At 34.4% G+C, this 25,493-nt stretch overlaps 1 protein-coding gene across 2 annotated transcripts; it reads left to right on the top strand.

Annotated features, from left to right (window-relative positions):
• Window positions 1-382: 382 nt before the first annotated feature.
• On the top strand, window positions 383-25,426 carry LOC145639331 (putative disease resistance protein RGA1). Of its 2 annotated transcripts, none has more exons than XM_081690550.1 (2): window positions 383-1,173; window positions 22,332-25,426. In XM_081690550.1, the coding sequence occupies exons 1-2, from the start codon at window positions 507-509 to the stop codon at window positions 25,289-25,291; spliced, it is 3,627 nt and encodes a 1,208-aa protein (XP_081546676.1). In that variant the 5' UTR covers window positions 383-506; the 3' UTR covers window positions 25,292-25,426. The 2 variants fall into 2 exon arrangements, with proteins under 2 accessions (XP_081546676.1, XP_081546677.1); XM_081690551.1 differs by lacking the exon at window positions 383-1,173 and adding an exon at window positions 7,635-11,586.
• The last annotated feature ends 67 nt before the right edge of the window (window positions 25,427-25,493 follow it).

Genomic DNA, 25,493 nt, shown 5'->3' with positions numbered 1-25,493 from the left:
TTTGGAATATTTGAAAAAAAAAATAATTACTAAAAAAAAAAGAAATGTAATTTTGAAATACCAAAAAAAGAAAGCTAAAGAAGGAACGAAAGGAGTAATTGAAAAAATTGGCAGACACTGTTTACATAAAAAGGACCAAAAAAAAAAATAAGTGAATAAGAGAAGATTATTAAGACTAGTGATAGAAATAATTGTGCAGAGTGGGGACGTAAAAATTGAAGACGAAGCTCACTTGTAAAATACGAAGTAATTGCCAAACTAAAAAGAAAATTAAGACTTTCAAAAGAAATTATACTAGTCAACACTTATCAAAACTTTTAAGCTTAACCATTGGCCACTATTACTCTCTTATGATCTTATCCCAACATACAAACACCCACTTGTGAAAGCTTTAAAGCTTGACCATTGGCCACTAATACTCTCTCATCCAAACATACAAACACCCACTTTCTCAATCTCTCTCTAATATTAGATACTGAAACACTCTCAGATCAAAACACTGATCGATGGCGGAATTAGCAACCGGATTAGCAGTAGAAGCAGCGAAAGCCGCGACAAAGTTGGTGACAACTCGGGTGTTGAAGGAGGTAACACTTTTCTGTGGTTTCGAAGATCAACTTACAAAGCTCCATAGAAAATTCTCAAACATACAGGCATTACTTGAGGATTTGGGAAGTGCTAAGTATGTTGAGAAGAGCAGATTTGTGAATCTCTGGCTCAAAGAATTCACTGATTTGGCCTACTCTGCTGATGAGCTCATGGATGACTATGAATATGAGTTACTTCGTAGGAAAATTGAGCTGAAAAACAACCAGCCATCATTCAAAGAAAAGTGTAGCAACTTTTTTAGTACTGCGACTAACCCTGCTGTCTTCCGTATTCGGATGAGTCATCGGGTTCGTGAGATCCTTTCCAAGTTTGATGAGCTGCACAAGGAGGCTAACAACAATGGTATACAGCTCGGGCAGCTAGCCGGAAAAGCAGTAGCATCGACTAGTGCTGGCTACTATGTTGAAAATGAAGCACTGCATCAAAATCGGAAACATGCTGCCGCAAGAGGTTCAGAGTTCATTGGGAGGAAGTCTGATGAGGAGCAGTTGCTGCAAGTGATTCTGAATCCTACTGGCAAGCATGTTGATACTCTTTCCACTGTTGCCATTGTTGGAATTGGAGGTATATCTTTTTTCATGGTCATTTGTTCTTTTGAGTCTTTCCGGATTTTGTTTTCTATAGGACTTGATTTTGCTTACATCTATACACGTTCAAAAAAATTTAGGAGATATTGTTAAATCTGTATATAATGTCATAAGATCAAGTTTTCATAAGTTTTTAAAGATGAAAATTCGAGGGGGGTATTATTAATTTATTATGGTCTTAGAAAGAATAAGGGTAGTGAGAATGGCTGAATGATGGGGGAGAGTGATGGTTGAGAGGTTAATGGAAGAGTAGGGGATTATATTTTATGTTACATGCATGGGCCCTTCATTTCACCTAAAATAGTGGCGAATCCAGGAATTATAAATAGGGGTAGCATAGAATAATAAGGGGAAAAAAATTAGAAAAAAGTTCTATATTATATATTAGTATCATCGTTTAATAATTAGCCTTTAAATTTTAAAAATTCATTTTGGTTGATAGATTCTATTACTTTATAATTTTTATAAATGAGAGTCCTTCAAAAACAAAAACTTATGTACAAATATAAGTAAAAGTAATCAATAATAAAAAAAAAAAAATAATAAGTAAGAAAATAAAATTAAGATAAGAGACCTGTTTTTATGTATAACTGGTCTCTTTTCTTTTAACATGGAAAGTAAGTTCAATAAAAAGGCAGAATCTAAGAGACCTGTTTATATATAACAGATCTCTTTTGTTTTACTATGGAAAACAGGCGGGTTTGTTGCTACTTTTTATAGCAACCTCAAAGAGACCTGTTATCTTAGATAACAAAATTTTGCTTACATCTATACACGTTCAAAAAAATTAAGGAGATATTGTTAAATCTGTGTATAATGTCATAAGATCAAGTTTTCATAAGTTTTTAAAGATGAAAATTTGAGGGTGGTATTATTAATTTATTATGGTCTTAGAAAGAAGAAGGGTAGTGAGAAATGAGAATGGCTGAATGGGGGGGGGGGGGGTGATGGTTGCTGAGAGGTTAATGGAAGAATAGGGGATTATATTCTATGTTACATGCATGATGGGCTCTTCATTTCACCTAAACTAGCCATGTCGGTCCTTGAGTATGACACTTGAACACTTCGTTTTTAGTTCAAAATTATAAAACTTTTACACAAAATAAGACGCCTAAACATGTCCCGTGTCGAATATGGTTACCCAAGTCCATGTAACAGAGATTATAATAGATATTAGGTTGAGGTTAATTTTAATTTGAAATTATGTTATCATCTCTTTAATTACTAGTTGAGCCATCGCGCACGGTGTACGCGATAGCACAATAATTAAAAACTAGATGGAGATAAATCCAAGGCTTTATAGATGTGTTATAAGGTAGGACAATAAACATTCGAGTGTAATGTGCTCTCCATAAGTATTAATTGTAACGTGCTCTCCATATGATTATTAAAATCATATGATAAGGTAGCATCATTGTGTTATAAGGTAGCATCATTGTGGTTTTCTGTTTTTTGATTTTTTTGTTTTTTTAAATCATATGATATATATCACATAATGAATAAAAAATTAGTTAAACTTATTAAAATCATACTCCTTCTGTCCATAATTGTTTGCCCCAAACTATAAATCTACTTTATTAAGGCTTTGGACAAAAAATGGTGCACGTGGGTTGACACAAATATCAATGAGGAGAGAGATAGAGAGTGCAAGTAGGAAAACATGCCAAAAATAGTATGGGGCAATCTTTTGGGGACATCTTAAAAAGAAAAGTAGAGCAAACAATTAGGGAAAGAGGGAGTAATAATTATGAATACTGACAACCAAAAAGTGGAAACACTTTATTCTTGTTTCCTGATTTTGGTTTTTAGTTTTCAAAAATGTAAAAAACTGAAAATAAAAAACAATACCAAACAAGCCCTTAGTAACCGGTTTGATGGGTTAAGATACTACGTGTCGATTTGTAATTGGCTGGAAAAAAAATTAGAAAAGGAAAACGTGGGTTTGTTTGGCATCATTTTTAGTTTTCAGTTTCCTATTTTTTTTTAAAACTAAAAACCAAAAACAGAAAACAAGAAAAAGGTGTTTCCACTTTTCTGTTGTCAGTTTTCAAAATTATCATGATTTTAATAAATTTAAATATTTTTTTATTCATTATGTGACATATATAATATACTTTTAAAATACAAAAAACCAAAAAACAGAAAACCACAGCGATGCCAAACGACAAAAACAATAGCCACCCTCACCATCCCCACCCCCCGACAGCTCACCGACATTAAGCAGCTCCATACCACCGCAGATACACACACTCACTAAACTAGGGACGGATCATTGAAGAGACTCAATGGGGCTTGGCCCCTGATAAGTTTGGGGACAAAAATAATATGAATAGGCTTAAACTACACTAATTTATTACTTTTCTTACTTACATAGGAAAGCCAAATAATTAGGACTACAATGACTATCTAATTTCCAATAACTCAGTGACACCACTACCCACAAAACCCCTCTTTCTCTTTTAATTTAATCCGCCCATCAAACCATTTTTTTAATAAAATTGAAGTAATGTAATTTTTTCAAGGGAGCACAACTAAAAGTCTAAAAGCATCAATAAAATTTGCTAACAAATATCACTAATATCCGTTTAATTTTTGTTCGGATCTTGTTAACAAATGCCTCAGGGCTTCAAATAAACATTTAAAATATTTACTAAAATAGCACGGAGTATTAATTTAGAATTGCATACCAAAATCACGCGTCGATCAATGTAATTAATGTTCAGTTTTACAATATTTCTACTTGTAGTTATCTTATCCAACTCCCTGCGACATTCGTGAGCTTTTACCTTTTATTTCACAATCACATAATGACATTATTTTGTATTTCCGTATTATTAGATTTGTTAATGACTTTCATATGCTTATTTAAGTCTAGTCTTGTTTTAGCTGTAAAATTGTGTAACTCCGTAAAAATGATTGGCCCCCGAAAGAAAAACTTTCAAGATCCGCCATTGCACTAAACCACCATCGCGCAATAATTTCCTCCCCACCTCACAACAGCCGCATCTCCCACCGGCCACCACCACCAATTTAACCACAAATCTTCATCCAACAAACGCGCACATAGCCGCCGCGCAACAACAACAGCGAATAATCGACCTCCATCACCAAAAGCAGGACCATCCACGCCTGCCACCTTCTCCATTGGCTGTAGCCCAACATATCTCTACAAGAAAGCATAAATTCAGCCCTATATCAATTACTTTTAGAGCAACACTCCAATTGTGGTTTTTTGGTGGGGGTGGAAATCGTAGTGCTTTTGGTGGTGGGGGTAGGGGCTGCCAGAGACTTGGGAGATGGGAAGGGACTGCTAAAGTGCTAAGGGACTGCTGGGGAGGTGGGGGTGGGGATGGAAAGAACGACTTTGTTTAATATACTGGTTACCGGTCATAAGGTGGGATTATTAGATAATAATCAAAAGGTGGGATTATTAAAATTAATTTTTCCTTTTTTTAATAAAAGCCACAAGGCAATTAATTACTCCGTATTATTGTAGGATAAGTAGTAGTCTACAAGTCCTGCAATTACATCATATGTGTTGCCTCATTAGCCTCACTACAAAAACCTGAATGGAACGAAAGCTAGATATTAAAGCGTAAATTTCTCCAAGGATAACCCCCAAGTATGAGATATCCACTGCTCTTGATTTTAGCTTGCTTACAATGTGAAGACAATTGCTCTCGACAATTAGATCCTCCACATTACATTGTAGAGCAACCTGCATCCCGAGCACTACGGCCTTAGCTTCTGAAGACACATTGCTCTGCATACGCTCCTCTCATGGTCTCGAATGACTACACCCAAGCCTGCTATGCATACGTGGGCATAGTCATCCCCTTTACAAGTCCCCTTTGCCTACTCTTCGCATAGCTTTTTAGCTTTAGGCTCGTCATCACTCTTTTCATACCTTTCATTGAAATTGTCATGTATTAGCTCTTTTGTGTAGGTTCATCCTAAATTCAACCCGATCCGAATTTAACTCAACCTGTTACAAACCCGACACGAAATCAACCCGACTTGTCATTAACTTGACCCAAATTCAACCTGGTTATTGACCCGACCCGAATTTTACAATACCTATTACTAACCCGACCCAAAAATTCAACCCGATCTGTTACTAACCCGACTCGAAATCAACACGACTTGTTATTAACCCAACCTAAATTCAACTCAAATTGTTCCTAACCCGATTTCAAATCACCTTAAATGCAATTTAGACCACCTTATTATTGTTGATCAAAGCATTTTGTCTAGGGAGACCAAGTCGGTCCAGGTCAGCAAAAGAAAGGAGCATCATCCTCAAATTTAAGAGTTAAATATAGTATATATTTGTTGTATGGTCGAAGGAGATAATTATCTTCCTAAGATATAAACTATAACTCCCTAGTATATTGCCATATATATTATAGTCAAAGGAAATAATTATCTTGAAAAAAATAATAATTATCTATTTATAGTCAATTGAAACTGAATATGACCTAACTTGGAAATGACCCGACCTGATTGTAACCTGTAAATTATTGACTTGAACATAACCCGACTTGACTCCGAGAATGATCCGACTTGGAAATGACCCAACCTAATTATAACCCGCAAATTATTGACTGGAACCGAACACGACTTGAACCCGAGAATGACCCGACTTGAAAATGACCCGACCTAATTATAACCCGCAAATTATTAACTTGAACCATACCCGACACAAATCCGAGAATGACACGACCTGATTCTAAACCGCAAATTATTGCCTTGAACCGAACCCGAATCGAACCCGAGAATTACCCTAACCCGTTTTAACCCGTGAAAACCCGAATTAAACATGACCTATTGATCACCCGACCCGTATGTAACCTGAACCCAAACACGATAAGAAGTATGACCTAAACACGACCCAAACACGATAAGAAGTATGACCTAACGTGACCTGACTCAAACATGACCCAACGTAAACCCGACCTGCATAGGTTATGAAATTAATCTGAATTGACCCGATCCTAGTTGACTCGACCCACTCTTATCGACCTAAACCTAACATGTTTACCCGAATTGACAGCTCTACCCGAAACTTCCAAAATTTCTCAAAAAGGGAGGATATTAGCCTTTAATTTTAAAAATTTTTGACTTCTTTTCACCCGAAAATAAAAATTACCGAAATGTTTACCATTGTCCCTAATATCCTCCGGGTGTCCAATGGCTGGGTGGAACCATCCAATTTGCCTTTAAACGACCAATTCACCGGTTTACAACTTGCACTGATTTCATTAACTCAAGCTTACCACGAACATTTATGAAAATATATAATGATCATATATGGATCCAAACGACATTATATGACTCCGAGATATATCCCTTAAAATATCAATGCTTTTCGACATCGGGCCCCGAAACATTCGAAATTTGTCAAAAAACGTAGATATAAAAATTGCCGAAATATTTACGATGGTCCCAAATACCCTTTGGGTTGGTGAAACCATCCAATTTGCCTTTAAACGAACAATTTACCGGTTTACAACTTACACCAATTTCATTAATTCAAGCCTACCACGAACATTTATGAAAACAAATAATGATCATATATGGTTCCTAACGACAATATAAAACCCCGAGATGTATTCCCTAAAATTTCAGGACTTTTCGACACCAGGACCCAAAGACTCCAAAAATTCTCAAATAGCGTGGATATAGCCTTCAATTTTTTATTTTTTTGACTTTTTCGCCGGAAAATAAAAATTGCTGAAATATTTACCATGGTCTCTAATACCCTCCGGGAGTCCAATTGGGTGAATAGAACCATCCAATTTTCTTTTAAACGGTCAATTTACTGGTTTACAACTTGCACCGATTTCATTAACTCAAGCTTACCATAAACATTTATGACCACATATAAATGATCATATATGGTTCCAAAGGGCATTATATGACCTTGAGATGTATCCCCTTAAATCTAATGACTTTTCGACACCGGGCCCTGAAACCTCCAAAATTTCTCAAAAAGCGTGGATAAGCCTTCAATTTTGGAATTTTTTTTTTTTACTTTTTTTCACCCGGAAATAAAAATTGCCGAAATGTTTACCATGGTCCCTAATACCCTCTGGGAGTCCAATTGGGTGGGTGGAACCATTTTATTTGCCTTTAAACGACCAATTTACTGGTTTACAACTTGCACCGATTAAATTAACTCAAGCCTACTATGAACATTTATGACAATATATAATGATCATATATGGTTCCAAACGACATTATATGACCCCGAGATGTATCCCCTTAAATCTCAAAACTTTTCGACATCGAGTGTATCCCTAAAATTCGAGTCTTTTTAAAACAATAAGAGTAACCTTTTTAACTTTCAAAATCCAACCATCGAATTATGAGATTGTTACTGCTACACTTATGTTCCGTAGAAAATAAATGCAAAGCAAAAAAAAAATGAAATAATAATTAATGAACTAAGTAGTCTAATTGGTGGCAAAATAAAATAGTCATTACATCAAAAATGCAATTATTTTGAAACCAATAGTTGAAAGAAAATAGTTAAATTCGGAAATAAACTAAATTGTCTGCTACGTGATTATTCTAACGTTTCCTCATACGTAACTAGGGATGGCAACGGGTCGGATCTGGACCGGATCCGAGTAGATCCAGATCCAGATCCATTTTTGCACTCTGGATCCGAATCCAATCCGGATCCATCGGGTATGGAAAAGCAGGATCCATATCCATATCCGTTAGATCCTACGGATCCGGGTCTAAAACGGATCCAAAACAGATCCTGCACATTGTACCTTATTTTTTAGCAAAAGATAATAATTTAAACTAATTTTCATTAACAATTTACAATCATTTTCAAAACTTATTAAAGCAAGTTCATGTACCTACACAACATAATTCACATAACCAACACAGCAAACCACAATTTACAATAATTAAATGACAAAATGAAAATTAAAATGCAAAAGAATTGCAGACTAGTTGCAAATCTTACAATTAGCTAAAACGGAAACATGAAAATTAATATATAAATCCACTCATTATACTAAATGAACAACAAACATATAAATTATTAAGCATGCAACTAGTGACAAAATCAACAGCAAACATATAAATTCACTCATTATACTAACAAATTAAGTATTTACATGAAAAAAATTAATCAAAGTAAAGAATTTGAAAATTAATTAAACTACTGCTGGAGTGTTTGACTAACGGTCGCCCGAGAGATTAGGCTGATGAAGTTACTTGTGAAGTTTCGAGTTGCAGATTGAAGTATATGATGTGCGCTGGATTGTATTTTGAAAATAATTTTCTTAAAAATAAAAACGGGTTAACGGATCTGGATACGGGTTGTTAGGTCAGACCCATATCCAGATCCGTTTCTCAAGACAGGATCCGTATCTGACCCGAATCCGCCGGGTCCAATTTTACAAGATCCATATCCGTGAAAACGAATATGGATCCACGGATCCGGGTCGGATACAGATCTATTGCCATCCCTATACGCAACCGAGTACCCTCTTACCAACCTGCAAAATAAATCAGAAACAAGAAAAGAGAGAAAACTCCCAAAAATCAGATAAACTGAGTAATTCTAACTCCATCCTGTAAAATAAATAGTTTTAGTTCAAAACATTTTATACATAATTTAGTCTCATAGACAATATAATACTCAACCAAAATCAACTTGTCACATAACACTTTATTACTTTAGTTAAGAGAGGGAAAGAGAACGCCAGTAAGCCGAGACTAGTCCCTGTCACCACCTACTTTACAAAGGGTCGCGCGTAACCCCAAATGGCCATGAAATAAACAGAATGTCCCTAGTGTGCACATCCCTCACTAATACCCAATGATTAGGAGGAAGACTAACAGCAATATACAATAATTTAAACCAACTAGTAGCAACCATAACTACTAGTGGGCAACCTGTTCTTCACCCTTTCGGGTTTCATTTCCCTTCTTAAATTAAATTTTACTGTACATTTTATTAGATTAAATCATTCGATTACACTTTACACAAGTATTGCACAAATCAATTTAATTCCAAGTAACAATACTTCAATTTCAGTATTATTAGACCATAGTCATCCTACATGACATATAGACCATCAATCACATATAATCAATCATTCAATACCCAAGATCTTATTTATTTTTAAAAAAACTCATACAATATCAAATAATCAAATTTTTCGAAAATACATATCTTAGTACACCAATAGAAAACTAATATATAATATGATTCTATAATATCATACGATATCACACTCACCACATATAATTACATAAGCACATAGTTGGCACATAATATTTCAAAACAATTTCCTAACGGGATTCTAAAGATGATGGACATTGAAAATTACCTTCATCGTGAGTAAAACTCAAGGTAGTTAACCTCCGAAAAGTTCACCTAGTAGCCTCCGTCTACAATTAAACAAATAAATAACCTAAGTTAGATAGTTGTACGACTAACGGAAAAAAAAATAAGCGTAAATTTATTTATCACCACCTATAATCTAATCAGCCCAAAGATATTATTATCAACAACTAATAACTAATTAAGGGATTAAACGATTGATATTATGTATCATATCACAACCATCATCATCACAACCATCGTGTCTCATCACCGACATTCACCCCTAAAAATCCACTACATCAAACATACTATACTCCACCAAATTAAGGGAATCGGTAAAGGATAATAAAAAAAAATTAAAAATTAAAAAATTAAAAAAAATTAAAAAAAATAAAATTAAAAAAAATAAAATAATAATAATAATAATAATAATAATAATAATAATAATAATAATAATAACAATAATAATAATAATAATAATAATAATAATAATAATAATAATAATAATAATAATAATAATAATAATAATAATAACTTTGAATTTTTTGAGTTTAATAATAATAATAATAATAATAATAATAATAATATTATTATTATTAGTTATCAAAACCAAAATGAGGAGGAAGGTGACGGGTTGCAAATTACTTTTGAATCCGGTTCTTTGGCTTCGCTTTTTTTTTTTTTTTTTTTTTTTTTTAGAACAGATTTTAGGAGATGATGAATATTGTTTGGGAATAAAAGTACAGTATTGAAATTTAAGGTTAAAGGGGTTTTATATAATTTAAGTTGTTTAGCTTTGACTCTAGAAATTTCACAAGATAAGGGTCAAACTTATCTTGAGTTTGTTACATTATCTCAGTAAACAAATTTTTAAAATCCCTTTTTATCAGCTTTCAAACCAATCTCTGTATGTTATACAAAATCAGTTTTTTTTTTTTCAAATCTGAAAATAATAAAAATAATTACACAATTTGAAAATAACAATAATTAGTTTTAAAGTTTATTTTTGAAAAGAAATCGTTGACTAAATATACTCCAAAATTTGGGGTATTACACCAGGCCTCAAAACATCTTAAATTTCTCAAAAAGCGTGGATTTCAATTTTGAAATTTTTTGACTTTTTTTCGCTGCAAATAAAAATTGCCAAAATCTTGGTTTAAAAAAGCGCGCCTCACTCCCAGGCTCTAGGAGAAGGGCTTTAGCTAGGTGAGGCTCAGTCACCTACAGAAGGCGCGCGCCTCGTGCGCCTTTGCGCCTCAAGGAAAATAACTAAGATATAAGTTATAAATTGAAATTTACATTACCTTAGCTTTACATATATTATTATTTAATTAATTATGAATCTTTTTAATTGGTATTTAGTACAATCAAAGTAAAAAATAATTTGAAAGAAATATGTAAATACATGCGCCTTGCATACAAAAGGCGTGCGCCTTCGCCTTACGCCTCGCGCCTAGGCTGCAAGGACCATTTGCGCCTTGGTGCGCCTTGCGCCTTTTAAAACTAAGGCCGAAATGTTTACCATGATCTCTAATACTCTTCGGGAGTCTAATTGGTTGGGTTAGGGGTGATAATGAGACTGATCTATTCGTGAACTGTTCGAGCTCGGTTCGGTCAAAGCTCGGTCAAAGCTCGGTTCGATGAGGCTCGACTCGAGTTCGAGTTCGGCTCGGAACCTTAACGAGCCGAGCTGAGCAAGTCAAAGCCCGGCTCGAAAAGCTCGTGAACAGTTCGATTAAAATATATATATTAAAAAAAAATTTGATATTTAAAAAAAATATAAAAAAAATAAGAAATAAAAAAATAAAAAATATATATTCTCATAACTTTTTAGAACCCTAACCACAACTCCAACCTCCAATACCTCACGGCCGTCATCCCCCTCAAAACACTCTACCCTCAAAACACTCTCAACTCTAAACAACCAGATTTCCACAATCCACGAGTCCACATCTACTGCTGTTCATGCTCCACCGCGAATTAGTGTTCTCCGTCATCTATTTACCGTCGACTACTCAACTATGGCTGGAATTGGAGGTTAGTTTGTTTATCTAAGTATGAATCTCATTATAAAAAATTCAATTCAAGAGTATCTTATTATGTGACTGTAAATTATTTTATATGAATTATTTGTATCTCTTGGAGTTTGTTTAACATTTAGATGATCAGAAATATGCCAAATATTTTAATTAGACAACGCATTATCATAATTTATTTATTCTTTTGAATAAAATGCATTATCATAAAATCATTGACTTAAATAAAAGGAATTAAATATTTTTGAAAAAAAAAAACTCAAATCGAGCCGAGCTTCGAGCCGAGCCGAACTTGGGTTTGGAGTCTCGAGCTCGAGCCGGGCCCAAGTTTTCAAAGCTCGTCGAGCTTCGAGCTCGAGCCGAGCCTCCTTTATGACAAGCGAGCTCGAGCCGAGCCTGCCACTATTCGGGCTCGGCTGGAAGGTTTAGCACCCCTAGGTTGGGTGGAACCAACCAATTTGCCTTTAAACGCCCAATTTACCGGTTTACAACTTGCACCGATTTCATTAACTCAAGTCTACCACGAACATTTATGACAACATATAATGATCATTTATGGTTCCAAACGTCATTATATGACCCCGAGATGTATCCCTAAAATCTCATTTCTTTTCGACACCAGTCCCAAAACCTTCGAAATTTCTCAAAAAGCATGAATATATAATTAGCCGTCAATTTTGGATTTTTTTACTTTTTTTCGCCCGGAAATAAAAATTGCCGAAATATTTACCATGGTTCCTAATACCCTCTGGGAGACCAATTGGGTGGGTGGAACCATCCTATTTGCCTTTAAACGGATAATTTACCAGTTTACAACTTGAACCAATTTAATTAACTCAAGCCTACTACAAACATTAATGACAACATATAATGATCATATATGGTTCCAAACGGCATTATATGACCCTGAGATGTATCCCCTAAAATCTCAAAACTTTTTGACACCGGGCCTTGAAACATCCAAATTTTTCAAAAAGCGTGGATATTAGTCTTCAATTTTGGAATTTTTTTTTTTTACTTTTACGCCTGGAAATAAAAATTGCCGAAATGTTTACCCTGGTTCCTAATATCCGCGCGGGAGTCCAATTGGGTGGTGAACCATCCAATTTGCCTTTAAACGACTAATTTACTGGTTTACAACTTGCACCAATTTCAATTCATTAACTCAAACCTACCACGAACATTTTTAACAACAAATAATGATCATATATGGTTCCAAACGGCATTATATGGCCTCGAGATATACCCCCTAAAATTTCAGACTTTTCGACACCAGGCTCTGAAACCGCCAAAATTTCTCAAAAAGTGTAGATATTAACCTTCAATTTTGGAATTTTTTGATTTTTTTTGCCCGTAAATAAAAATTGTCGAAATGTTAACCACGGTCCCTAATTCCCTCTGGAAGTCCAATTGGTTGGGTGGAACCATCCAATTTGCCTTTAAACGACCAATTTACCGATTTATATCTTGCACATATTTCATTAATTCAAGCCTACCACGAACATTTATGACAACATATAATGATTATATATGGTTCCAAACGTCATTATATGACTCCGAGATTTATCCCCTATAATCTCAAGTCTTTTTGACATCGGGCCCCGAAACCTCCTAAATTTCTCAAAAAGCGTGGATATATTTAATTTTGGAATTGTTTGACTTTATTTCGTCCGGAAATAAAAATTGCCGAAATATTTACCATGGTCCCTAATACCCTCTGGGAGTACAATTTGGTAGGTGGAACCATCTAATTTGCCTTTAAATGGCCAATTTACCGATTTACTTTCACTGATTTCATTAATTCAAGCCTACCACAAACATTTATGACGACATATAATGATCATATGTGGTTCCAAACGGCATTATATGACCCCTAGATGTATCTCCTAAAATCTCAAGCCTTTACGAAACCTGGCCCTGAAACCTCCAAAATTTCTCAAAAAACGTGGATATTATCCTTCAATTTTGGATTTTTTTTACTTTTTTTCACCTGGAAATAAAAATTTCCCAAATGTTTTCCATGGTCCCTAATATTCTCCGAGAGTCTAATTGGGTGGGTGGAACCATCCAATTTTCCTTTAAACGACCAATTTACCGGTTTACAACTTGCACTAATTTCATTAACTCAAATCTACCACGAACATTTGTGACAACATATAATGATCATATATGGTTCCAAATGGCATTCTATGACCCCAAGATGTATCCCCTAAAATCTTAAGGCTTTTCGACAACGGGCCCAAAAACCTCTAAAATTTCTCAAAAAGCGTGGATATTAGCCGTTAATTTTGGAAATATTTTACATTTTTTCGCCCAGAAATAAAAATTGACAAAATATTCAGTATTCTTTCAAAAAAAAAAAAAAATCAGTATTATCAACTAATTGATCAAAGATTGTATGACAATAGTTAATTAATTAATTAATTTTATAAAATTACAGACCCTAGAATTAACAGAAGCGACAAAATTGAAAACTATGATATATAAAATTGAAAGGGGATCAACTGATCCTCACTTCTTACCACTTTGGTGAAAAGTAGATGAATTGAACTTGTTGAGTTGTTAGAGATTATAGATCTGGAAACTCGAAACAAATTAGATGATGAAGCGAAGAACAACAAATTTCCAGATTACATCATCTCATCATCATAATTGGAAGAGGCGGTTTTTGATGGGTTTTGCTTAAAATTAATTGACCCCCTGTAATAGGAGGTTAGTTAGAGCTGAGTCAGCATAGTTATAATGAGTCAGCTAGAGTTTTTTAGAGATATTTTTAATATCTTTTTAAATATTTTTAAGTCTTTTACAGAGTATAAATGCTGCAATCAATAGAATAAACTCATTCATTCAATTGTGAAATAAAATCTGTGAGTTTTCACTCTCTCTTCTTCGTCTGAAAGTCCTTTGTATTCTTCTCATCTTATCAATGGCAATTCTCCATTGAAATCACTAACTCTTAGTGAAATTAGCTTGGGATTCCAGTTCACTGCTAGTGTACTGCTACACCCACCATCAATTTACTTATGCCCTTTCCGAATTTCTTCTCCCAAAGACTAAGATTGCATTTATAATTAAGCCTAATGTAGTGAAAGTCATCTTCAATCTAGAGCAAGGAAGGGCCCTGATTTTTGAAGACATCAGTTTGCTTGGGAATTTTTTTGCCTCCTTTTCACCACAAGAAAATTGTCTTTTCATAGCAATTATTTTGTAGCGATTGTACATTCGCTACAATATACAAGTATGTTTGTGAAATAATTAAGGAAATCGTATCATTTTACAATCGTCATTGTTTTCCCATAAAAAAATCGATACGGAAAACATAACAATACATATCCACACTATTTTTGCACATTTATAAAAGGAAATTTTGAATTTTGGCACCTCGAATATGACTCTAATTGAATTTTCGTACCCGTTTAAAATTTATTTTTATTTTGGTACCCATCAAAGTCACAAAATATAGGTTTTGGTACCTCCGTCCAACTTCCGTTAAATTTTCCGTTAGTGGGGGGTCTATTATCTAATTATTTAATAATTTAATTTATTAAAAAAAACAAAAAATAATAATAAAAAATAAACAACAACAACCACCTACCCCCTCCCTATTAGCCACCCTTCCCCCTCCCCCTCCCCGTGCCGGCTGTCGGTGCCCAAACATTTGCCCGGCACCGGCAAGCCCACCTCCTCCTTTTCCCTCCTCCGACCTCAGCCTCAACAACCCACCACCTCCCTTTCCCTCCTCCGATCTCAACCGCAACAACCCTCCAAAACAACCACACCACTCGTCGAAACAACCCCCCTCCCTGAAACAACCACATCGCTCGCCGAAGCAACCCCCTCCCCTTTTTGCGCGGCCCTCGAAACCCTAAAACCCAACTGAAACAACCCGTTGAGGGTCATAAACAACCCAGAAAACTTGTGATTATCTGAGTTATTTCAGGTGGGTTTAGGGTTTTGGGGGCCAACTGTTGTGTGCTGCGGTGGGGGAGATGGTCGGTGATAATGGTTATTTTGTGAGGGATGGCTGGTGCGTGTTGCAGGGGCAGTTTTCATGGTGGTGGTGTGATGGAGCGGCGCTGGTGCAAATTGAAGGTGCTGGTGGTGTGATGAAGCGGCGTTGGTGCAAATTGAAGGTGCTAGTGGTGTTATGGAGCGGCGCCGCTGTGAATTGTGTGTGTAGGGGGTAGTTTTGGTGGTGGTGGTGGTGGTGGTGGTGTGATGTAGCGACGCCGTTATGAATTGTGTGTGCAAGGGGTGGCTGGAAGGTGGCTGGAAGGTGGCTAAGGGGTGACTAGACCCTCTAACGGAAAAAATAACAGAACGTGGACGGAGGTACCAAAACCTATATTTTGTGACTTTGATGGGTACCAAAATAAAAATAAATTTTAAACGGGTACAAAAATTCAATTAGGGTCATTTTCAAGGTACCAAAATTCAAAATTTCCTTTATAAAATTATGAGAAATCGTATCATTTACAATCGCCACTAAATCCCAAAAATCAATACAAAAAGCATTTTCTAGATATATAAATATTGTGTGACAAAGAATACATAAAATATGTCATAGTTTATTATATTGGTGAAACATTTAGTATAAGAATTTGATAATTAGTGGTTCGTGGAGGTGGATGTACCATGCGCATGGTGCATCCGTTCCAAAAAAAAAAAAAAAAGCAGAAAGAACATTGTATAGAGATGTAAAGAACATTTATCTAAAATGAAAAGAACAGTTAGTTAAAGTGAAAAGAACATGTTATGGAATTTTAAAGATTAAAGAAATGAACTAACACTATCTTATAAAGAACATCATCTTCAACCTTTGTCACATTATTCTCAAATTCAACATCTATCCAGATTCATCAAATTTCAAAAAGGAAAATAAACAATGAATTTTATGATTACAAAATATTCTAATTCAAATCTCAAGTAACACAATTAAAGAAAAATATATACAAAATTTCATTTAAAATTACCTTCATCTTTTGATTAACAAATCCACATATTCACCTTCACTAAAAATCACTCCATTAACAAAACAATGATCAAAAGCACCACAAAACTCGATCTAATGCACATCCATCGTCTTCTATCAAATGAATTTCTTTTTCTCTATAAATTTTCTATTTCTCTCTCTAAGATTTTTATTCCTCTCTCTGAAAATTTCAAACAAGTGAAATTAAATACTCCGTATGAAGAAATACACAAATTCCTAAATTGAGATTGGGAAATAATTACCAAAACTCTTCAATTATGGAACAAATAATTCATTTAAAAATTGAAATGCTAGATGTTCTTTAAAAAATACTACTCTGTATTATGTTCTTTCTGTTTTTTTTTTTAATAAAAATAATATTCATTACATTATATTATCATGCTCTTTATCAATATTACGGATGTTCTTTAGATATATACAAAGAACATAAAGCTGGATTTTATTTTTAAAAAAAATTAGCTATATGTTCTTTACAAAACAACTATATGTACATTACAAAACAAACATATGTGATGTTCTTTATAAAATAACTATATGTTCTTTACAAAACAACTATATGTTCTTTACTGAACAACTATGTGTTCATTCCGCCTTTTTTTTAAAGAAAACCGGATGCATGGAGCATAATGCATCCGCCTCCACGATAAAAATTTCAAAAATTTGAGGTTGCATGTTCGAATCTTGTAAAGATCATATGTATGATTTTTTTTTTTTAAGAAAATGAGTTCAACATTTATAGCGATTATAATTGCTACAATAATCACTACGCTTGGATGTAGTTTTTAGTATCGATTATTGAGGCCAACCCTAACGATATTGAAAACCACAACTAAAGGCTAAGGCAACGAGGGATATTGTATCGAATGACCATTCGTTGGGAAAGCTTTTTGTTGCAATTACAATCGATACTAAAGGTTAAAATAATCGCCTACGAAAAGGTTATTTTCTTGTAGTGTTTGTCTCTATATTATTGCAAGATTAGGAGTACCTTTAGATTGGGTAAAGCAAATTTTCTTGAACAATTTCCAGCAAAGCATTTTAAAGATGGCTGCCGATCTTCTTTAGGGTTTTTTTTTTTTTTTTTGGGGGGGGGGGGGGTTGTATGAAATACCTATATTAATTTGTGTTAGTCAGAAATTTAATTTTCCTTCTTTTTTTTTTGCCTTAGTAGGTTGATTTTGTGTTGAGTACTCTACCTGCAACATCTTAAACTTCTGTACCTTTCCTGCAACTTTTGTCAAACATCAATACCTTCAATTTGTGTTTACTCGATTTTAAATAGTAACACTTGTTGGGGGCTTTTGAAGAGTTGTAGATTTTCAAAACTTGTATACTAGCTAAAGTGTTATGTTTAACCAGACTTTAACATTGATTATTCCTTTTTTCATAATAAGTCATAAGTCCTTTCACCTTTAGTATTTGTAATATTTATACTCTTCATGTATCTCTCAACTAGTTATTACCAAGTTAATTTGCTTCATATGTGGATCTTATTACAAATTATAATTAACTAGCATAGTGTCCGTGCGATACACGGTTTATAAAGTATAATGTCAATCCCATTGGAAAATATAAATTTTTTCAATAAATAAAAATAAACTCATTTTTATTAACAAATAAATTATAAATTGGTGTACTCACAATAATGGCCAAATACAAAAAATTAAGGAATATGATCGGAGTAGTACAATTTTTGGTATGCGGCCTAATGTACCGTGCGACATGGGATACTCATCGAGTTTTTATGTCAGGGATTACTCGAGTTTCTTTGTCAGGGATTACTCAAGTTACTTGGGTTACTCGAGTTACCCGATTAAGGGTTACTTGAGTTACTCCTCACCGAGTAACCCCTCAAGTTCCTGACTGAGTAACCCCTCGAGCAGGGATGGCAGTGAGTCAGGTTAAATGGGAGGTTTGGCGGGTGATGGGGCGGGGATGGGTATAAAATGTGTGCCCGCCATGGGTGATGGGGCGGGTATGGATTTTAGAGTAAACCCGCCCCATATCAGCCGCACCCCGTACCCGCCTTATACCCGCACCATATTTCCTTTAGAAGAGTTTAGAATTTATGAAGCTTGATACCCCTTAAGACCGAAGAACGTACCTTGAATAGTGAAAGGCCTAATTTTTTTAACCTAATTTGATATAATAGTCATTAATATGATACAATAGAGCATCATGACAATGCGTGTGGGACGGTTTTGGGCTATGGGGCGGGTATAAGGTGGGTATGGATATCCAAGTGGGTGATAGGACGGGGATGGATCCTATCTTGTACCTGGTGGGGCGGGTATGGATGTTGATATTGTACCCGCCATGGGTGGTAGGGTGAGGATGGGTAATAAGATTTTTAGGCGGTTAATGGGTATGAAGGTATCATCATTCACATCTGACCCGCCCCATTGCCATCCCTACCCTCGAGTAATCCATGACCAAGTAACCCTTCAAGTTACCCCTGAATGAGTAACCCTTAGTATCCCTGACTGAACCCTCTGACCGAACTCCTTAAGTAACCCCTGACCGAATTACTCGAGTAACCCCTGATTGAACTTCTTAAATAACCCCTGACCGAGTAACTCAAGTAACCCCTAACCAAGTAACCTCTAACCGAGTAACTCGAGTAACCCCTAACCGAGTAACTCGAGTAACCCCTAACCGAGTAACTCGAGTAACCCATGACCGAGTAACCCCTCGAGCAACCCTTATCCGAGTAACTCCTGACCGAGTAACCCTTAACCGAGTGAACCCCTCGAGAACCCTCTCTGAACCCTTCAAGTAACATTTGACCGAGTAACTCGAGTAACCCCTGACTAAATAACTCGGCTAACCCCTAACAAAATAACTCGAGTAATTCCTACCGCACGTTGTGGTATGCTGCACCAAAAAGTTACTGTATGTCATTCAGATTTCTTTGTTTTATTCCCTTTTATTATTTAATTAATAATTTATTATAAACATTCTAATAAATTGAAACAAAAGCACATTATTTAGGTTTTGAAACAAAAGTTTCAATCTTGAAATATAAAAAACTAATCCTAGTTGTAGTATTTGAAATTTTTTCCATAAACTTGAACTGAATATTCAAATAACTTATGGTAATCATGTTTTTTTAATATATAAAAATAGTTCTTGTAAGTATTTTTTACCTTATAGTTTAAATTAATATGAATAAATATCTTGTTACACCACACCTATTACTCATATTTTCCCTTAGTATTTGTCAATATACCCACCCAAAATAATAAATTTGTATTTTACCCATGCATAGCACCCAAAATAATAGATACAAGTTGTCATATAACACATGGTAATCATGTTTTTTAATATATAAAAAATAGTTCTTACAAGTATATGTTATCTTACAATTTAAATTATACAAATAAATAATACTCAGATAGGCTATAATCATATGGTAGAAAATTAGTAAAGTCATTATAATTGTATCACAATTACATTTGTTTTTTTTTTTTAATTAGGAAACATAATCTAAATATTTATAAGATATTTACAATTCACAAGGTCAAAGTTTATAAATTTTGACCATTGTTTATATATAAGCTATAAAAGCACATTATTATCAAGTTTGATCTTATTAGATTAAAATTGTTATAACTTTTCAATATATCAACTTTGTATAATTTAAATTAATGCATAATTATATACAAAAATATTAATGGTCAAAATAGTGAATTTTAGAGATTGTTTAAATGTAACACTTAACAAAGTGGATGTAGGACTCTGTATTATTTTTTAAATAAAATATATAATTTATACACATTAGTATATTTGAGTGATAATCTACATTTAATATATAATCAAATATATCTTTTACTAGCTAATCCGTAATATAAACTTGACTTAATTATTAGATATGGATGGAGGAGGCCAAGATGAGATCATGAAGAAACTTGAAAAGGTCATATCCCAAGAGAGTAGTCTCAAGTTGAATTTTTTAGGATAAATAATTGGTTGAATTGAGTTTGATAATATTAGTGAGGTTGACAACATAGCACAATTAGCTTACCATGAAAGGATTAAAGATTGATTGTATTATTCACAAAGAATTACATCCAATTATATTACAAGCCTAGACTCTAGAGCATATACAATAGATGTGCGTGTGCTAATAAGCAGGGGCGGATTTTCTAAGGGGCTGGCATGGGCTTGGCCCCCTTAAGATCTGATCTTTTTTTTTTTTTTTTTTTTTTTTTTTTTTTTTTTTGTGGCCCAATGAACTTCAAATTCATAACATCTTACGTAATGTACGTTACCATGTAGTATTACTCTGTATGTTTTTACTTGGCAGAAACTCTAATGTGAGTTTGGCATATGACACATTGACCCATCTATCAATACATAAATGGTAGTATTACCGATTAAGTATTGGTGCATAGTTGCTATTTACATGCCAAGTAAATAACAGCTATACGACAAAAGAGTGGTGATTTTTTTTTCTTCTAGTGGTACAATATTTGTTCCCCTTTATCTATAATAGCTATAAATAGTACTACTAAAATAGCTTATACTCCAGTAATACATTAAAAACTCCACTGTAAGTATAATGCTACATTAATAATATCACTGTAGCATTAAAAAAAATCCTCAAAAACTAAGTAAATTTACCAATTAATCCTCCTATATGCATCCTAAAAATATAGGAGCTATGCACCTAGTTGCACTCAGTATAATATAGTACTACGTTATTCATTTTTAAAGAATTAGGCAATTAGCAATGATATTCATATACTGCATTCGCTACTCATAATTGTTATCAATAATTTATTTATTTTCACTTTTACCTCACTTAAGGAGTATATAAAATTATGAACTAATATTATACAATAGTTTTATTTTTATTATTTAATTTGGAATAATATTCTATAGCTACTTTAAAAAAAAAATTAAGGTTAAACTATTTTATATTGTTATTAGTGTCAACTATAGTTTAAGTTTAGAAATTAAACTTTAATTCGGCCCCCAAAAGAAAATTGTCAAGACCCGCCACTGCTAATAACGAAAGCTAATGTATAATGTATGGAGTACAAAATAACATAATATACTCTCCTTGAATTAAGCAAGTACAATAAAATGATATAGACTATATATATGCTGAAAATCCATGAATAACATTGATTGAGAAACAATATTAAGAAAGTCAAAATATTATCTCGAAGTATCCTTAATAATAGGATCTTTGACAATATACATATTACCAAAAAAAATAAAATAAAAAACTAAGATAGGGATACGTGACAACTATGAAGCTAATGTACCCTGTTTTAGTATAGCACTAGATTAGTTCCGTGCGAGGCACGGTTTTAAAATAAGAAATGAATTATAGACTCTTTAACACATGTTAAGATAAAACAACTATTTTCTCTTTACGGAGTAATACTTTCTAATTAAATATGAAAATACAATTTCCAAAAAATAATTTTTTCATATTATTTTTTAGAATCAATTGAACTATATTATAAAAAAAAAATTAACAACTACTTGTAAATAATAAAATAGTGTAATATGCGTAAAAAAAACTTAAAATTTAAAATTTAATTTGAATTTAATTTTTAAAATAATGTTAAATATGTATCTCAAAAAGGGGGGGAAATTATAAGATATCATCCTTGCATTTTGGCGGGAAAAAATTAAATAAGGGAGTGACACGTAAGTAGTGATGACATTAACGGTTGTTACTTTAATAATATTTATAGATATATATAGATGGATTATAATCTTTTGTCTTATGTAAACAGGACTTGGCAAGACGACTATAGCTCGGAGGCTATATGAACATGAGAAAGTTGATGCGCATTTTGGCAAGAAAATTTGGATTTGTGTGTCTGAGGATTTCAAAGTTGACAGACTTTTGAATGAGATGGTTGAACATCTTACATCATCCAAATGTGACTTGACAAACACTGGTGCACTTACAAAAAAACTTGAAGAGCAGTTGAAGGGGAAGAAATTCTTTATGGTGCTTGATGATGTTTGGGAAGATAAACAAGACTCATGGGATTCCTTCAAAAATGAATTGATGAGTATTGGTGATCTCCGCGGATGTGTAATTTTGATTACCACCCGTGGCACTGATGTTGCAGAGAAAGCATGTTCCTTCCATCAACATAAATTGCCAGATTTATCCGAAGATGAAGGATGGGCTTTGTTACAGCAAAGAGTTTTTAATGAGACACGTCCATATGATTCCTCTTTCGATAATGTTGGGAGAAGAATTGTTCAAAAGTGTAAGGGTGTTCCTTTGGCGATAAAAGCAATCGGTGGCACGTTGCAGTCAAAGAAGCACGCGTGTGAATGGGAATCGATTGTGAATAGTGAGTTATGGGATCCCCAACTAGGAGATGCAATTGATATCCTTCCATCGTTAATGCTGAGCTACAGCCATTTAAATAATGCTTATGTAAAACAATGCTTTGCATACTGCGCATTCTTCCCCAAGGATTCTAAAATGGAGAAAAATCAATTGATTACTCTTTGGTTATCACAAGGCTTTCTTCATGATGAATTTGCAACCAGCGACACAATGGAAATGGTTGGTGAGAAATACTTGAATACATTGCTGAATTATTCCTTCTTAGAAGAGGAGACAGATAAAGAGGAGACAAATATTTTCCGCTTGAAAGAGGAGCGAGCTTTCAGAAATCGAATAGTGTACAAGATGCACGATTTAGTGCATGATCTTGCAGCCTACGTTTCAAACAAGTATTTGGTCGTTGGAGCCAAACTGGAAATTGGTGTTAAAATTTTGATTATCAATTCCACCTTAGGTTGTGCACGATACTTACGAAAGTTAACCATGACTGGTTCTTTGAGATCAGAGGTTCCGTATATTATTGGGCAGCTTATTCATCTTAGGTACCTTGATCTATCTGATAGTTGTATTAAAGAAATACCAGAGTCAATATTCAAATTGTATCAGCTACAGACGCTGAGAATCATAAAATGCCATTGTCTGAAGAAATTGCCCAAAGGATTGTATAGGCTGGAAAACTTGAGACACATCGAGGCAAGTTCTTTCTTGTTGGCATCTGGAGGACTACGACAGTTAATTTACCTTCAGACTTTACCTCCCCTTGAGTTGCGAGACAGTGAAGGATGGAGCATTGATGAATTAGGACCTTTAGATCAAGTCAAGGGTCAGATGGAAATCAAAGGTCTACAACATGTGAAAAACAAAGAAACAGCAAGACAAGCTAGCCTTGGGAGAAAGGACAAGATTGTGGCACTATATTTGGAGTGGGATGCATATAGAGAAGTAGGCTCTCATCAAGTGAATAATGATGAGGATGTTTTGGATAGCCTTGAACCTCACCCTAGCTTACAATTTCTATATGTAAGTGGGTTCATGGGTGTGAGGTTTCCTTCGTGGATGATGGCAATGGTTGTAAAACATGGTGGTCATTCAACACCACTTATAAATCTAACAGAGGTGAAACTAATAAGTTGCAGTAAATGCCAACAACTTCCCACACTTGGGCAACTACCTTTTCTGAGGATATTGTGGCTAGGAGGTTTCAATGGTGTAGAATATATAGGGGAGGCGTTTTATACCGGGGATGGGACTGCAGTAGAACAAGTATTATTTGGATCTCTAAGCAAGCTTCACATCATCTCTTTTGCAAAACTGACCGCATGGAAGCCACCACCACCCCCGATACAAGCGGAAATATTATTTCGTAAAATTGAAACTCTAGAGATACGATATTGCCCAAAACTGGAAAGGGTACCTTGTTTACAGTTTCAATCTCTAAAGCATCTGACGCTTGAGCATGTTGGTGGCAGTCAACCAGTGGATATCATCAAATATAGCACTGCTCTCCAATCCCTTTTTGTAAGGGATATAAAAAATATGATGATGGTACCTCAAGAGCTGTCGAAGTGCAAAAACTTGGAGAAATTTATTATATGTGACTGTGAGAAAGTGAAGTGTATACCCAGTGGCCTAATTTCTCTTAAGGAATTAGAGATAACCAAATGCCGATCCCTGGCTAGTATTCCAGGTGACCTATCTTCTTTGCGTAAATTGAGTGTTTATGATTGTGAAGGGTTAGAAAGCATGCCAAAAAGTCTAGAGGAGTCTACATCTTTGGATTTCATATCCATAATCTCCTGCCCAATGATAAAGGGTCCCACCCCAGATTTGGGTAAATTGCAAAAACTTGAATATTTGACATTGGAGAATTCAGGGGAGTTGATGACTTGTTGCCTGCAGTGGATCCCAAATCTTCATCACCTTTGGTATTTAGAAATTCGTGACTGCTTTAGCGATGAAAGGGACTTCAACCTTACATTTCCCCAATCCCTAAGGCGGTTAAAATTGGGAAGATTCCCAAATGTCAAGTCTCTACCTCAGCAATTCCTCCCTTCAACCCTTCAATCTCTGGAACTTGATGGATTTGATGAGTTGGAACAACTTCCTGAATGGATAGGCAACTTGTCATCTCTTGGGTCACTGTGTATAAGAAATTGCACCAAGTTGGCAAATCTACCTTCAACACAGGCCCTATCTCGTCTCTCTAGAGTAAATCTAACTATTGAAGGCTGCCCAATTTTGAGAGAAAGGTATGTCAAAGATGTTGAACCTGGATGCATCAAATCCCAAAAATTCCACATGGTCGTATCAAGTGATGGCATCAAATCCCAAAAATTCCACATGGTAGTATGTTGCTCAAATACTAGCTTTTCTTTGCTCAGATAATTTAGTACTTTCAATTTTCAAATACAATATTGTAACAAATTTAATTAATTATCATCACAAAAGAAGCTAAAGGTATTGTACTGTATTATGTAAATACGTGGTTGTGGTGCAATAAAGTAATTTTTTTTTCTTTCATGTAGCAGTACAAGTAGTATGAATTTGCATAAAAGAATAGTATTTATATTTCATTTTTATTTAATGA

Source organism: Chenopodium album, chromosome 7 (genome assembly GCF_948465745.1).
Source record: "Chenopodium album chromosome 7, dcCheAlbu1.1, whole genome shotgun sequence".
Taxonomy (NCBI): domain Eukaryota; kingdom Viridiplantae; phylum Streptophyta; class Magnoliopsida; order Caryophyllales; family Amaranthaceae; genus Chenopodium; species Chenopodium album.
Note: the sequence above shows the minus strand (reverse complement) of the source record. Positions and strands in the feature narration are given on the sequence as shown.

What these genes read in the sequence shown, in the direction of transcription:
- LOC145639331 (XM_081690550.1), top strand. Translation starts at nt 507, where the DNA reads ATGGCGGAATTAGCAACCGGATTAGCAGTAGAAGCAGCGAAAGCCGCG. An exon ending in TGCCATTGTTGGAATTGGAG is followed by an intron (nt 1,174 to 22,331) that starts GTATATCTTTTT and finishes TTATGTAAACAG; the next exon opens with GACTTGGCAAGACGACTATA.